Below are 15,341 nucleotides of genomic sequence, written 5' to 3'. Positions count from 1 at the left end.
CCAAACTGACTGAGGCTAGTATACACTTACAGCGATGTGTAGAGTACAGACACTACACATGCAACTAGCATGGGTATAAATAGTAGTGTAGACAGTCAGACACTGCTTGGGTGAGTAAACTACACGAGTGCCCTACATGCTTGAACCCCTAGGGTGTATACCTGAGACAGCTCTCTACATGCCCAAGCAGTGCCTCCCATGTCAATGTTGCTATTGTTAGCAGTATAGCATCCCACTGCCACCCCCCACCAAAGCTTTTCTTTACCATAGTGAAAGGCTCTGGCAGTGGGAAGCTACCAAGTGTGGAAACAGCTTGCCTACATGTGTAGTGCCTGTACTCTGCCGTAAGTGTAGACTTGGCCTGATACTGATAGGCAAAGAGAGACACAGGGACTGTAGCAAACCGGGTGGTGTCCCAACCCAAATGTTAAGTTTAGGTAAGGAAATGGGCATATAGGACTTTTTGTTGTGTTAATCCATTTTCCTAAATGCTATGTTTCTTTTGGCAATTAAATGCTACTTTTATTTAGTGATGCTGTTTTTGAGTCACTGTAATCAGCTGCTGCCACTAGTGCCTGGAGAATGAAGGTTTACAGGTGCCAGACCCGTCAGATTAACATGGTTGGTAAACAGGGGGCTGCAGCCCAGAGATCCAGTCTAAGAGTGGTTAGACCATGTGGTTCAGTTCAGAGTGAGGTGTAGAAAGCCAGACCTGGCATTCAACGGACTAAAAGGTGTGTAAGGCATGGCTCACCCAGTAACTGTGGCAATAAGAAACCAGAGCTCCCACAGCCAGACTGACTCCTGGGGGTTGGAGTCACTGAGTTGGTCACTCAGTCTCTCTATGCTCCAATTCACCATCTTTAAAATGGAAATATGAGTACTTCCCTACCTCACAAAGGTCTTGTGGGATGCATGTTACAAGATTGTGAGGTACTTAGATACTACAGTGGGAGCCACGTAAGTACCTAAGATAGATAGATAGCTGTCAAGGCTGATTTCCCAGTCTGGCGCTTTGAGTGCAGAAGGTAGGGGCCCGCAAGGATTCTAAAAATTAATACTGGCCACTCCGGACCAGCATTAAACTCCCCAGGTTACAGCTTCTCTCTGATCTTGGATGGGTAGATGCTGCCACCACCCAAGTGCAAAAAACACATACACCCTTTTGAGAACCCAGGAAGGAGCACTTGGGAATTCCTTCCTGTGGGGTACCCCCAAGCCCTTTCCTCACCCCCCACCAGGGAAGAGCTGAGGAAGAAAACAAAGGAAATCAGCTGTTGCCACCAGCTAATTAAACAAAATATGCACAAACCTCTTAGAATACACACACACACACACACACACACACACACACAAAATCCTGTTCTTAAAAAAGGTAAATTTTATTAAAAACAAAAAGAAAATACACCTGGAACTTAGGCTATTGCTAAATTTAAAAAGAGCAAATATAATAATTAAGAATCAAGAATGGTTTTCTTGAGGTACAGCTTAAAGGTTACAAGCAAAACAAAAGCACCTGTGGTTAGCACAAGCCTTGCAGAAATAAAAGAGATAAACCTAATCACGTCTTCCTAGGCATTTCCTGATCTACTTACATATCTGGGTTTTCAGATAAGTAAGTTCAAGGTATGATTTGATGATTTTTCATACCTGGTTTAAAGCTTCTTACAGCATTGCTGCTCTGTGTCTCCTCTCTCTCTGGAGAACAACAGACAGACAGAGAAAGGGAAAGTTTTTCCCCAATTTTAAAAAGTTCTAGCCCTCCTATTGGCTCTTTTGGTTGGGTGCCCACTCCCTGCCTTTTACCTATGGGCTTTTTTAACCCATTACAGGTAAAGCAAGTAGAGAACAGCTACTAACAGGGATTTTGTAGCTAACTGGCTGTGGATGTCCATAAAATGGAGCTAGCCTATTTATTGCAATAGCAATTTCTATATTCATATCATGTATTGGTGTCTACTTGACTAGAAGTTCTAATTATTTGACCCACTACAGTTTATTCTGTGATATTATAATTTTTGCTCTCTCTCTATATCTCTCTCTCTATATATCATAATGGTCCCTTCTGTCCTTAAAGTCTATGATTCTGTAATTCTTAATGACAGGTTTCAGAGTAGCAGCCGTGTTAGTCTGTATTCGCAAAAAGAAAAGGAGTACTTGTGGCACCTTAGAGACTAACAAATTTATTAGAGCATAAGCTTTCGTGAGCTACAGCTCACTTCATCGGATGCATTTGGTGGAAAAAGCAGAGGAGAGATTTATATACACACACACAGAGAACATGAAACAATGGGTTTATCATACACACTGTAAGGAGAGTGATCACTTAAGATAAGCCATCACCAGCAGCAGGGGAGGAAAGGAGGAAAACCTTTCATGGTGACAAGCAAGGTAGGCTAATTCCAGCAGTTAACAAGAATATCAGAGGAACAGTGGGGGGTGGGGTGGGGGGGAGAAATACCATGGGGAAATAGTTTTACTTTGTGTAATGACTCATCCATTCCCAGTCTCTATTCAAGCCTAAGTTAATTGTATCCAGTTTGCAAATTAATTCCAATTCAGCAGTCTCTCGTTGGAGTCTGTTTTTGAAGCTTTTTTGTTGAAGTATAGCCACTCTTAGGTCTGTAATAGAGTGACCAGAGAGATTGAAGTGTTCTCCAACTGGTTTTTGAATGTTATAATTCTTGACGTCTGATTTGTGTCCATTCATTCTTTTATGTAGAGACTGTCCAGTTTGGCCAATGTACATGGCAGAGGGGCATTGCTGGCACATGATGGCATATATCACATTGGTAGATGCGCTGGTGAACGAGCCTCTGATAGTGTGGCTGATGTGATTAGGCCCTATGATGGTATCCCCTGAATAGATATGTGGACAGAGTTGGCAACGGGCTTTGTTGCAAGGATCCCACTGAGAGTTACCAAAAGAAACTAAAGCATTTGCTCAAGAAACTCCCTGAAAAAGCACAAGAACAAATCCGCACAGACACACCCCTAGAACCTCGACCTGGGGTATTCTATCTACCCAAGATCCATAAACCTGGAAATCCTGGACGCCCCATCATCTCAGGCATTGGCACCCTGACAGCAGGATTGTCTGGTTATGTAGACTCCCTCCTCAGGCCCTACGTTACCAGCACTTCCAGCTATCTTCGAGACACCACTGACTTCCTGAGGAAACGACAGTCCATTGGTGATCTTCCTAAAAACACCATCCTAGCCACTATGGATGTAGAAGCCCTCTACACCAACATCCACACAAAGATGGACTACAAGCCGTCAGGAACAGTATCCCCGATACTGTCACGGCTAACCTGGTGACTGAACTTTATGACTTTGTCCTCACCCATAACTATTTCACATTTGGGGACAATGTATACCTTCAAATCAGCGGCACTGCGATGGGTACCCGCATGGCCCCACAGTATGCCAACATTTTATGGCTGACTTAGAACAACGCTTCCTCAGCTCTCGTCCCCTAATGCCCCTACTCTACTTGCGCTACATTGATGACATCTTCATCATCTGGACCCATGGAAAAGAAGCTCTTGAGGAATTCCACCATGATTTCAACAATTTCCATCCCACCATCAACCTCAGCCTGGACCAGTCCACACAAGAGATCCACTTCCTGGACACTACGGTGCTAATAAGCGATGGTCACATAAACACCACCCTATACCGCTACTGACTGAAACCTACTGACGGCTATTCCTACCTACATGCCTCTAGCTTTCATCCAGATCATACCACTCGATCCATTGTCTACAGCCAAGCTCTACGATATAACCGCATTTGCTCCAACCCCTCAGACAGAGACAAACACCTACAAGATCTCTATCATGCATTCCTACAACTACAATACCCACCTGCTGAAGTGAAGAAACAGATTGACAGAGCCAGAAGAGTACCCAGAAGTCACCTACTACAGGACAGGTCCAACAAAGAAAATAACAGAACGCCACTAGCCATCACCTTCAGCCCCCAACTAAAACCTCTCCAACACATCATCAAGGATCTACAACCTATCCTGAAGGACGACCCATCACTCTCACAGATCTTGGGAGACAGGCCAGTCCTTGCTTACAGACAGCCCCCCAACCTGAAGTAAATACTCACCAGCAACCACACAACAGAACCACTAACCCAGGAACCTATCCTTGCAACAAAGCCCGTTGCCAACTCTGTCCACATATCTATTCAGGGGATACCATCATAGGGCCTAATCACATCAGCCACACTATCAGAGGCTCGTTCACCTGCGCATCTACCAATGTGATATATGCCATCATGTGCCAGCAATGCCCCTCTGCCATGTACATTGGCCAAACTGGACAGTCTCTATGTAAAAGAATGAATGGACACAAATCAGACGTCAAGAATTATAACATTCAAAAACCAGTTGGAGAACACTTCAATCTCTCTGGTCACTCGATTACAGACCTAAGAGTGGCTATCCTTCAAAAAAAAAGCTTCAAAAAGAGACTCCAACGAGAGACTGCTGAATTGGAATTAATTTGCAAACTGGATACAAGTAACTTAGGCTTGAATAGAGACTGGGAATGGATGAGTCATTACACAAAGTAAAACTATTTCCCCATGGTATTTCTCCCCCCCACCCCACCCCCCACTGTTCCTCTGATATTCTTGTTAACTGCTGGAATTAGCCTACCTTGCTTGTCACCATGAAAGGTTTTCCTCCTTTCCCCCCTGCTGCTGGTGATGGCTTATCTTAAGTGATCACTCTCCTTACAGTGTGTATGATAAACCCATTGTTTCATGTTCTCTGTGTGTGTGTGTATATAAATCTCTCCTCTGTTTTTTCCACCAAATGCATCCGATGAAGTGAGCTGTAGCTCACGAAAGCTTATGCTCTAATAAATTTGTTAGTCTCTAAGGTGCCACAAGTACTCCTTTTCTTTTTGTAATTCTTAACTTCATTTGTATTTAAGCTGTCCTTAGCAAATTTAATTGCTTTACATAAAGGACTACGCAAAAGAATAAATGGACACAAATCTGACATCAGAACATTCAAAAACCAGTAGGAGAACACTTCAGTCTCCCTGGTCACTCAATAACAGACCTAAAAGTGGCAGTTCTTCACAAAAAAAACTTTAAAAACAGACTCCAATGTGAAACTGCACTGGAATTAAGTTGCAAACTGGATGCCATCAAATTAGGCCTGAATAAAGACGGGGAGTGGTTAGGTCATTACAAAACCTAATTTCCCCCATACTAATACCCCCCACTGTTACACCTTCTTGTCAACAGTTTGAAATGGGCCACTCTCGTTACCACTACAAAAGTGATTTTTCCTCCCTTGGTATGCTACTTAATTGAATTGTCTTGTTAGACTGACCTCCCTCTGGATATGGCAACTCCCATCTTTTCATGTGCTGTGTATTTATACCTGCTACTGTATTTTCCACTCCATGCATCTGATGAAGTGGGTTCTAGCCCATGAAAGCTTATGCCCAAATCAATTTGTTAGTCTCTAAGGTGCCACAAGTACTCCTCGTTTTTTTTTTTTTGCTGATACAGACTAACACGGCTACCACTCTGAAATAAGGTACTTTGGTACTCTCCACTTTTCCCCATAGCTCCTAATTTAAATTATACTCCCAAAGTTTTCCCCAATACTGCAACCCTTACATGAGTTGTCATTGTGTGAAAGCCCTAATAGGTTCATTTGGAATTCAGTGTTACCATTCACGTGATTGTGTTAATTGACTGTAGAGGGTTTACTTATGTAATTTAATTTTTAGTTTATTCCATGGTACAGGTATGTTGCAAAGGACTCTGAGCAGCAAGTGATTATACATGTCTGACTGAATGTGCTCTAATATTTAGACAATGAAATGTACTAAGCACAGAGTCTCAGATTTAATTTTGAATTTTCTGCCTATTGTCATTTTGTAAATTAAGTACTGGGTATGTTTTTTTTCTGTTTACTTAAAATAATCAAAAGAATAATCTTTAATGCAAGTGTCTGAGAGCCAATGCAAGGAAATATAATTGGTTAAGTATTTAGGGGACTTAAAATATATATTTATCCAGTTGCCCTACTGTGTCCATCTATGATGAAAATATAAAAGTGTCATTTTTTTAAGTATTTTTGCCTGATGGATCATAATAGTTTCTTTGTATAAATATTGATTCTGGCAGAAATACTGTGTTAGCTATGCACAGAAATGATCCCCATAATTAGGCTAATACTTGCCTAATGCTTACCAAATCTAATTTTTGAATTCAGTATCAGTACTGTGTAGGGAAAAATTCATTTATAAAATTGTAACTTCAATTTCTCCCCCGCCTCATGCTCTTTACAAGTGTCAAACTAATTTTTTTATAATTTATAAGTAAATGTAGTTTTTCTAATGGTGAAAGTCTGTGAAATAACAGAGCTGACTTGAGCTGGTGTGGGTGGGTGGTGTTGTGTCAGCTTCCCCATAGAACTCTGCCAATGTACCTAAGTCCTGACCTGCAATATCCCCTGCTGTTACAGTTCTAGGCGTCTCTTCAGAAGAGATTGCCAATAGCACTGATTTGTTCCAAACTATGTCTTAGCTTTCTGTGTGCACAAATGGGGGTAAGAAGAGACCACCAAACATATTTAACGTGTGACCTAAGGCAAGGTTTGAACTCTCGTTTCCGTAGTGAAATGGCAAGTGCACTAACCTGCTGTGCTACTCAGCTGCACGTATTTAATGTTTTGATGTTGCTACTGAATGAAACCCTGTTTTCTAAGTGTCATCTGAAAATTTAGTCATTTAAGCTCTTCAAATTAAAGGATTATAATAAAAATGTTGATAGAGAGCAGTTCAAGTGTCATGGCTCAGTTATAAAATTAAACAAAATTGTATGGATTTGTGTATATACATATTTATTCTAAAAGTTGTAAGTTGCCATATGTGTATGAAAATAAGAACAAATAAATATTTTGTGCATTATTATATGTATATGTATAAAAGTATATAACAATATTCTCTCACTTCACAAAGTCAGCTATGAATAGCAACAAAAATGCTATAAGAACATCTAATGTGGATAATTAAAATATAATTAAGTTTAAATACCTTGGTGAAGGAATATAAAAATATTTAAATTCAACAGGCTAGTACATTTGCAGTTTTCTTTTATTAGGTGTGAAATCTAAGAATCCCATGCCAACTCTTGAGGGCTCAGTCCAGAATGTTGAATTGAAGTACTGCAGCACATCATTGGTCAAATGTGCCTCTGGGACCGTGGGATCAATAAAAATTTGTGCCAAAGCCCCAGGTATGTGCAGCTGGACCATGTAAAACTTTATTGCCTGTATAGGAGAATTGGCCCTGCTTTTTACAAGGAGAGTTACTGAAACAAGAATTTACTCATTGTTCCTATGAATCAGAGAGGGTTTTTTTGTATTCTCTTTTTTTTTAATTGTGCCAAGATGATACATCATGACTACAGTAAATTCAATTTTGATGACAAATAGATAAATTTAAAACCTGTTGGATTTTGAACTAAAAAATCAGAGTCTAACAACATTGAAGAAAATTGATTTGAAAACTGGATTTTCAAATGATACAGTACATTTGTGTTTTGCCTCACTAATTATGAATGTATATTATGATTTTTTTTAAATCTGTCTCATCGTTTTCAAAAAAGACACAAGTAAAATTTTCAGTTGTGGAGTTTTTCAGAGGTTTTGTGATTTAATGAATCTTTACTGCTTCTAGTGAAGAGATGTATATACAGTAAAAATTTTCAACCCATACAAATACCGTATGTAGTCAGTGTTTAGAGCTTTTTCAACATAGTAATTATAATTAAATGTGATTTAGGAATTCCCAGGTGATTGTTGAGATAAGTGACTGTTTTATTAGTCAGGAGATAGTAATTTACAAATTATTTAATGAGACTTGATTGGTTTATCTGGGAACATTATTTTAAATTAAATTTTAATTTAATTCTTCTGCATATAAAAACATTTTCAAAATAACTTTACAAGGAAGTTGTTTACTACTAATAAGCTTATAAATGCTGTTCATTCTTTGTATTTTGTCACTTTGTTCTATACTTATGTATTTAATAGTTGTCCTGCTGAGGTTAGTGAAAGTTAATGTTGAATTATCTTGTAAGAAAAGGTGTAAAGAGTTTAACCTTTATTTAGGTGATGGTGGAAAAGAGAAGCTGATTCCTTTAATTCAAGGCCCTTCAGACACCAGAGACCTACACAGCAGCAAATGGCTTAATGAAAGTAGAAAGCCAGAATCTCTCTTAGCTCCAGATATGGTAGCCTTTACAATCCAGAGTCCACAGTATATGGACTACTGCCATAATTCTGGTAAGTGCAAGACTCTTGTTAAGCTGGTATCACGTTACATTTTCATATCCAATGTAATTTTCGAAAGGGGGATTTGATATAAAATGTGCCAAATGCCCAGAGTATCTGTTTCACATACTGCACATATTATAACTTCACTCTACTTCGCTCTGAAACTTAAAAACAAAACACACCATTGTAATATATATTCTCTTAGATAGTGCATGCCTAATTGACTTTGTTTGCTTTTTGAAAAAATTATATACTGTCTTCTGCCTACTTTTTTTTTAGTTTGACAAAATCCATGTTGTAGATGTTAATTTTATTCCAGTTTCTTATCTAACTAGGGTTTCATATACAAAAGCAACAAGTTAGTTCCTGAGTTGACATTGGATTCAAAATGGCTCATGTAAATCTGTAGCATAAATAATTGCCATTAAAAATTTGTTAATCCACATAGTAAAAAGTGATAACTTTGGAAACAGTTTGGAAACCATACATTTAGCCTCATCCATCTTGCTATAGTGCTGTAGATTTAAATGGTAAGCAAGTTTAGAGTTTCTGAATAGCTTGTATAGGAGTTGAAGGAAGTTGCTGGTTTGAAAGGTTTGGTAATGCCTGTGTAAGTATGAGCATTCATGTGGCATTCTCATGAATTCTGTGGTATTTAAACAAAACATTGGCCACTGGTGGTCTGTTTAAATGGACTTTGTAAATTTGAAATCCAGTTAGTTAAAAACACTTATATAAAAGACGTTTCAGGTACTGTATTTGGTCTTGCATCCCCCTGCTAATATGTGCTGATGTAGTCATCACATTTTCCTATTTTTAAAATCACCATCACCCTTGACACTGTTTTAAAGATTAAAACAAACAATATGGGAAGCTGACAAATATACTGACTGTACCAGGGAAACAATAAAATTAACTGCGCACAAAGCACTCCAAAACAAAAATAAGCTTCTGAGAGCACAAAGTACACATGGAGGCTACACTAGGACACTTTCAATATCTCATCCTTCGTGTGCTGTATGTAGTCTGTTTTTTTTTGTTTTTGTTTTTTGTTTTGTCTTCACTAAATTGTCTGTTTAATAGCTCTGCCCAGTCAGGTTTCAAATATTTATAGCAGGATTTTTATGATGATTATGTTAGGTAGTTCAAGTACTGCAATGAACAACTGCTTGGAGCCATTAACTTTCAAACATCCCCTTTTCCTTCCTTGGAAAAGCTTCTGAACAGCTACCTATTCCTTAGCAGTTTTCTAACTTCAATCACTGCACACCACTAACTGTTCATGGCACTTGTTCATAATATTTGTATTGTTTTGTACCTTTTATGTCTTTTTTTCCTAAGTGTCTCAGTTCAAGGATCCCATGTTTGACTGGATTATATGACTCATTTTAAAGGACTGTATATACCTACCATCACTATATAAATGATAATTATTATTATTTAGAGTGTTTAAATATATTTCAATTACCTTGAAAGTAGTTCCATTTAATATTTGAGATTTTAAAAACAAATTTAATTGCTTTTTGGAAGAGCATGTTTAAGAGAATTAAAAACAAAAAACAAATATAGGGCCAGATTTATGTACATGGATATTGAGAGGCCAGTTAAAGTGAGGCAGCAGCAAAATAAGTCCTAATAAGGAGTTACAGTAAGAATCATATAGGTGAATAATTAACAGATGTGTGAGTTTAAAATGCCATAAATCAAGTAGCTAGTTTTTCTTTGCAAATGGGAGAGTTTCAGAAAAGAGCCACAAGAATCATTGAAGGATTAGAAAACATGCTTTGCAGCAATAGACTCAAGGATTTCAATTTGTTTAGTTTTAACAAAGAGAAGATTAAGGGGTGACTTGATCACAGTTTATAAGTACTTACATGAGGAACAAATGTTTGATAATGGGCTATTGAATCTAGCAGAGAAAGGGATAACACAGTCCAGTGGCTCGAAGTTGAAGCTAGACTAATTAAGATGGCAATAAGACAACATTTTAACTATGAGGGTAATTAACCATTGGAACTTTTTACAAAGCATTGTGATGGATACTCCATCACTGGCAATTTTAAAATCAGGATTGAGTGTTTTTCTAACAGATATGCTCTAGGAAATATTTTGGAGAAGTTCTATGGCTTGTGTTATATGGGAGGTCAGAGTAGATGATCACAACAGTCCATACTGGCCTTGGAATCCATGAATCTATAATATCGAATGGCTGCTAAAGAATGTGCAATGCTGAAAATGGACAATTTTCTATCCTTTCCTTTCCTTTTTTTGAATGAAGGCCATGACAGCTACATATGCACAAAGTATTTGTTTTCCATTTATGAGTGTACAAAGGATGTTGTGAGCATCATCTGAAGCCACTCAGAGAAACCATTAAAGGTAAATTGGATAGTTTGAGAGCTATAATAGGTTTAAACTACATTGGGATGGATATGGAAAATGAAGGGGTATTGAAATATTATGATGCAACCAATTTAGAAGAAGAAAGGAAAAGTTCCTATCAGAGGAGAAATAGAAACAATTGTTCTCTGCTGGTAATTTATTGTGAAGACCATGGAACAGACAATATATGATCCAGAAAAAGAGAAAAGGATGCTGTGCTATCTTTCTAGGAATCAAGGCAAGAAATATGACCAGAAAGACCAAAGATAGATTAATTACAGATAAATTTCTCAGTGGCCTATATAGGAACTAGTGACAAGAGAGATTAATTAGAATAAAGGACAATTTTCCAGATCTTGGAAGAGAATTGAAAATACCTTGCAGATGAAGTTCTTATAGTTCCTTCTGTAGCAAGTATGAGTGAAGGAAGAATGACTAACTTAATTTTGCACCTATGGTGTAGACAGGAAGTTTTGTCATTGTACAGAACTGATTGTTTTTTGTAATGAGAGATGACTGGGTTATACTGTAATTCTCTGTTTAGATTGGGAATCAACTTCTGGTATGCACAACTAGTGGAGTGGGTAGATTGTCTTTAAACGGGGTATAAATTGCTAGGAGGAGACTGTGCACAGTTTAAAAAAAAAGAGGTAATATTAATTTGGAAGTACATGCCAAGAAAATGTTATTAAAAATGAATGATAATAATTAATTAATAATAAACCCTACATTAACATTTTTGTATCTATTTTCAACTTAATGAGGTGATGGTGGGAGGAGTAAGATAATACAGAATTAATAATATTAAATTACAATGATTGTAACCTCGTAGAGAAACCTGAATCTCGGTAAAATGACTTTTCCAAAAGCATTAACAGGAAAAAGGAAAAATTATATATAATAGCCCATTTGTATTAACAAGGGCTGATTCTTTTGATAGTGTTTATTTTTTACATTTGTGTGTTTATAAAAAAAAGTGTGATACAGCGGTATCAGTTTGCCTTGTGCAGATAGCAAAGTATTTTCTAATATAAAAATAAAAGTTTAATTGTGATTTTACTAACAGTAGTTCTGGCCCTTAAATGTAACTTTGTATGTTAACACTCTTAATTCTGTAATCATTCATCTGTTTCAATAGATTGCTGAGTGTTTTTTTTAAGTCTTTGGTCCCATGAATATCTTTGTAGCATTAGTGCTCCCTCACCTTTGTCTAGATCACAGCATATAATAATGTGATATAATAGAGAGAGGATGACTAGCAGGATTTTCTTTAAGGGACATAAGATTTGATAATGCCCTTCTACCCCTATCTGAAATAGCCTGGGTATATTGACTTTCAAAGCAAGGTGTGGTGCCCATTAGTTTCACCTGGCGTTTGAAGACTGATGGGGGGACTTCGAAGCTGAATGGGAGTGTTGGCACTGCTGTGATCGATGCAGCTTTGTCGATTTAGTGTGTCTGGTGAAGATACTATAAGTCAATGGGAGAGTGCTCTCCCATCAATGTCTGTACTCCACCTCCACAAGAGGCGGAAGCTATATTGACAATAGAGCACCTCCTTATGACTGAAGTAGCGTAACTTAGATCAATTTATAGCATTAGTGTAGGCCAGCCCTTTGTGTTGAATTATGAGCTTCTACTGAAAAGATGTGGTAAACTGTTTTATTAAATAATTGGCAAGGCACTCAGAGCCTTTGTACAGACACTTTTTATTACTTAAATCAGAAGGCAATAAAATAAATATAATTAGTAAATGATCTTCTTTGAACTGAACTTAAATATTGAATACTACCGTAGTAAAGCAAGGAAGTAAACAAAAGCAATCGTGTTACTTTTAGGTTCATTTGATATAAATTAGTGCATCCAGTAAGCAAGGACCAAATTGATGATAAAAGATTTTCTAGTTTTATGAGGGAATTACTAACAGTGGAGAATAAACATTTTCAAACTATTTTAAATGTTAATTAGGAATTGGTAGTGCCTCATTAACTTAAAGTGACTTTCCTTTCTTTTCCTTACTTTCCTTAAAGTGACTTTCTTTTCAAGCATTTTCAGATACTGCTATTTAAAAGTATTTGAAATATATGCATTATTTCACAAATCTCTGAAAATATAAATACTCAATTTCAGAGTAATTTGAGTGTGTGGATATTTCTCAGCTTCCAAAAAAATCCTATGAAAAAGAGTTCACTGAAATTTTCAAAAGTGTCATAAATTATAACACTAATAACAATGTTATTTGATATTTTTCCTACTATGCAAAGGTTAATTTTGTTCAGTAGGGTCAATTGGAAAGGAAAGGGTGGGCTTAAAATCCAATTTTGCTTTTTTTTTTTTTTTTTTTAAAGCCCAAGGGTTAAAATGAAGTTATCAATGGCAATTATTTTTCCATTTCACCACTCTGGTCTGGAATATTGTAAATTCTAGCAGAAATTAGTTTTTTAAAGTTAGAACAATGATGTTTTATAAATTTTTCAACTTAAATTTAGATGTATGTCTTTTAAAAAAAAGTAAAATCTCAATGAACTGCTTGAAGTACCTTTTAAAATATTTTTGACATGACAAGTAAGTAAGACTGCTTATATATTGTAGTGAATAAAGACAATTCACATTTGTGGTTTGGGCACAAATGCGTAAAAATTATATCCATCTATCTTATTACATTTCCTCTCCTATCCCTGAGGACTTTGCTATGTACTTTATCTATAATTGTTGCCAGTTTTCTGTCATGTTCCCACTGGGCTTTTGGTGCAAAAAACCTTATCCTCTCGATGACAGAGCATGCCCGAATGATTTCATGCTCTTAGCATTTTTGTTCACAGGAATTAGGGGCAAAATGTAACTACAGCTGAACATAGCATCTATTTTTGTAATTTTGAAGTTTTAGACTCTGTTATTGGAACTAAATGAAGAGATGCAGGTGTTCTCCAGTTCAGGTCCTTTGGGATTTTTTGATGGTAGATGCTTGAAAAGAAAATGCATATGTTTTCAGAGTCAAACAGCAGCTGTGGACAAGGATTTATGTTTTTCTCAGAACTTTGGGATTTCAAAATGTTACATTTAATCACATGCACAGAAAGGAGTGCAAATGTTAAAGATGTTACGTATAAAACTATGGATCTGATCTCTTTACCATACCAACTAGTTGTGGGAGTATAGGAACAAAGTGATCTTTAATCTTAATATCAACAATTTCAAAAGGATTATGATAGTTGCCAGGACTCAGTCTTTTGGGAATTCTGCAGTTGCAGCACAGAACATTTTTATCCTCTTAATTACTTTTAAAATATAATTTATTCTCATTATTTTGCCTTTAAAAAAATCCTGGTACCAGGTAATATATGTTCCTGAAAGTACAATGTTTATATTGTATTTTTGTTAGGATAAGGTAAATTAGGTTTCAGGCAGTTATATATTCTAAGATGAGTTCCATTAACTATTATTGCCTGTAGTTTCAAAATTGGGTAGACAACAACAGTTAAAATACTTGGAGTGTGAGGTTAAAATTAGAAAAGTTCCCAAGTTACAAACCTTGCCAAAATGAATGTTTTACTGGTAATGAGTGTGCTGTCAATTCTGTATATTTTAAGAATTTGAGATTTGTTAGTAAATTGAAAGTGCTGTCTATAAACACATCATTCATGATGAGTAATATTACTATATCTCATGTGTATAGTTTTTGAAAGTGGAGACTTTTTGTGTGTTAATTGTTCCTTCCTCATAAAAAAGTGACTTGCATAATGTGAGTAAACTTGATTACAAAATCTTTAAACACAGAACAGTTTTTAATAACTTTTTAGTAATTGTATGTGACCCTGATTCACCAGGTGCTTATGTTCTTTAGTCAGGGCTTGCTGCTAAGCTGCTTCTCTGCTAGCTTAACCGCAAACAGTCTAATGAGCACAGGTGGACCCGAATTGAACCTCCTGATTGGCATAACAGCCTTATTGGCTGACAGGATCCACAGACTTGCTCTTAAGGCCAGCGGCAGGGTGCTATCTGCTCAAAGTATTTCCCAGCAGCAGCACTTAATTCCGACCCTGCTCCAATCTTCCCTGACCCCAGGTAACCTGGATCTGACCTTCGGCTCCAATTCCTGGCTCTAATTATGGCTTGACCTTCGGCTGTGGCATCTGCTTTCTGACACTGGTTCCGACCCTCAGCTCCTTTTTCTCAGCACCTGGCTTCTGTTCCCACCATTAGGCAAGATTGCCCACATCCCGCTCCATAACAGTTTGAGCAGCCTAAAAGGAACCATTGAGGGGGAAAAAGGGCCTCCTTCCCCACTGACATGGATCCCACCAGGACAAACGCCACTCTGTTGGAGATAGTGGGTTGTGTACATAATCTATATACTCCGCAGGCGCAGAATGTGGCCCTTCAGGTGCAAGCTGCAGCTCCAACTTCAGCTTCCTGCAAACCAAAGATTCCACTGCCAGGTGAATACAGTGGTGATTGCAGCAAATTCCACGGATTCCTAAGTCAGTGTCAGCTTCTGTTGGCACTGTGAGCATTTCCCACCAATCAAGCCTGGGTAGGACTTATCAACTTGGTAACAGAGGAGGCTTTGCCCTGGACTTTCCCACTCCTGGAGAAATCTAACCTGTCCTAGGTTAGTTTGAAAACCATATGCAAGCCA

General features: G+C 37.5%; 1 protein-coding gene across 15 annotated transcripts in view; it reads left to right on the top strand.

Moving 5' to 3' along the window:
• The window catches only part of VPS13B (vacuolar protein sorting 13 homolog B), a 921,736-nt gene that overhangs the window by 329,766 nt on the left and 576,629 nt on the right, over nt 1–15,341 (top strand). For all 15 annotated transcript variants that reach the window (XM_038388370.2, XM_038388367.2, XM_038388371.2 and 12 more), the window contains exons 18-19: nt 7,144–7,278; nt 8,156–8,329. In XM_038388370.2, the coding sequence (XP_038244298.1) occupies nt 7,144–7,278; nt 8,156–8,329 (309 nt within the window). The remainder of the gene's footprint in view (nt 1–7,143; nt 7,279–8,155; nt 8,330–15,341) is intronic.

The sequence above is a fragment of the Dermochelys coriacea genome, chromosome 2 (genome assembly GCF_009764565.3).
Source record: "Dermochelys coriacea isolate rDerCor1 chromosome 2, rDerCor1.pri.v4, whole genome shotgun sequence".
Lineage (NCBI taxonomy): Eukaryota > Metazoa > Chordata > Testudines > Dermochelyidae > Dermochelys > Dermochelys coriacea.
This window is presented reverse-complemented; position numbering and strand designations above follow the sequence as displayed.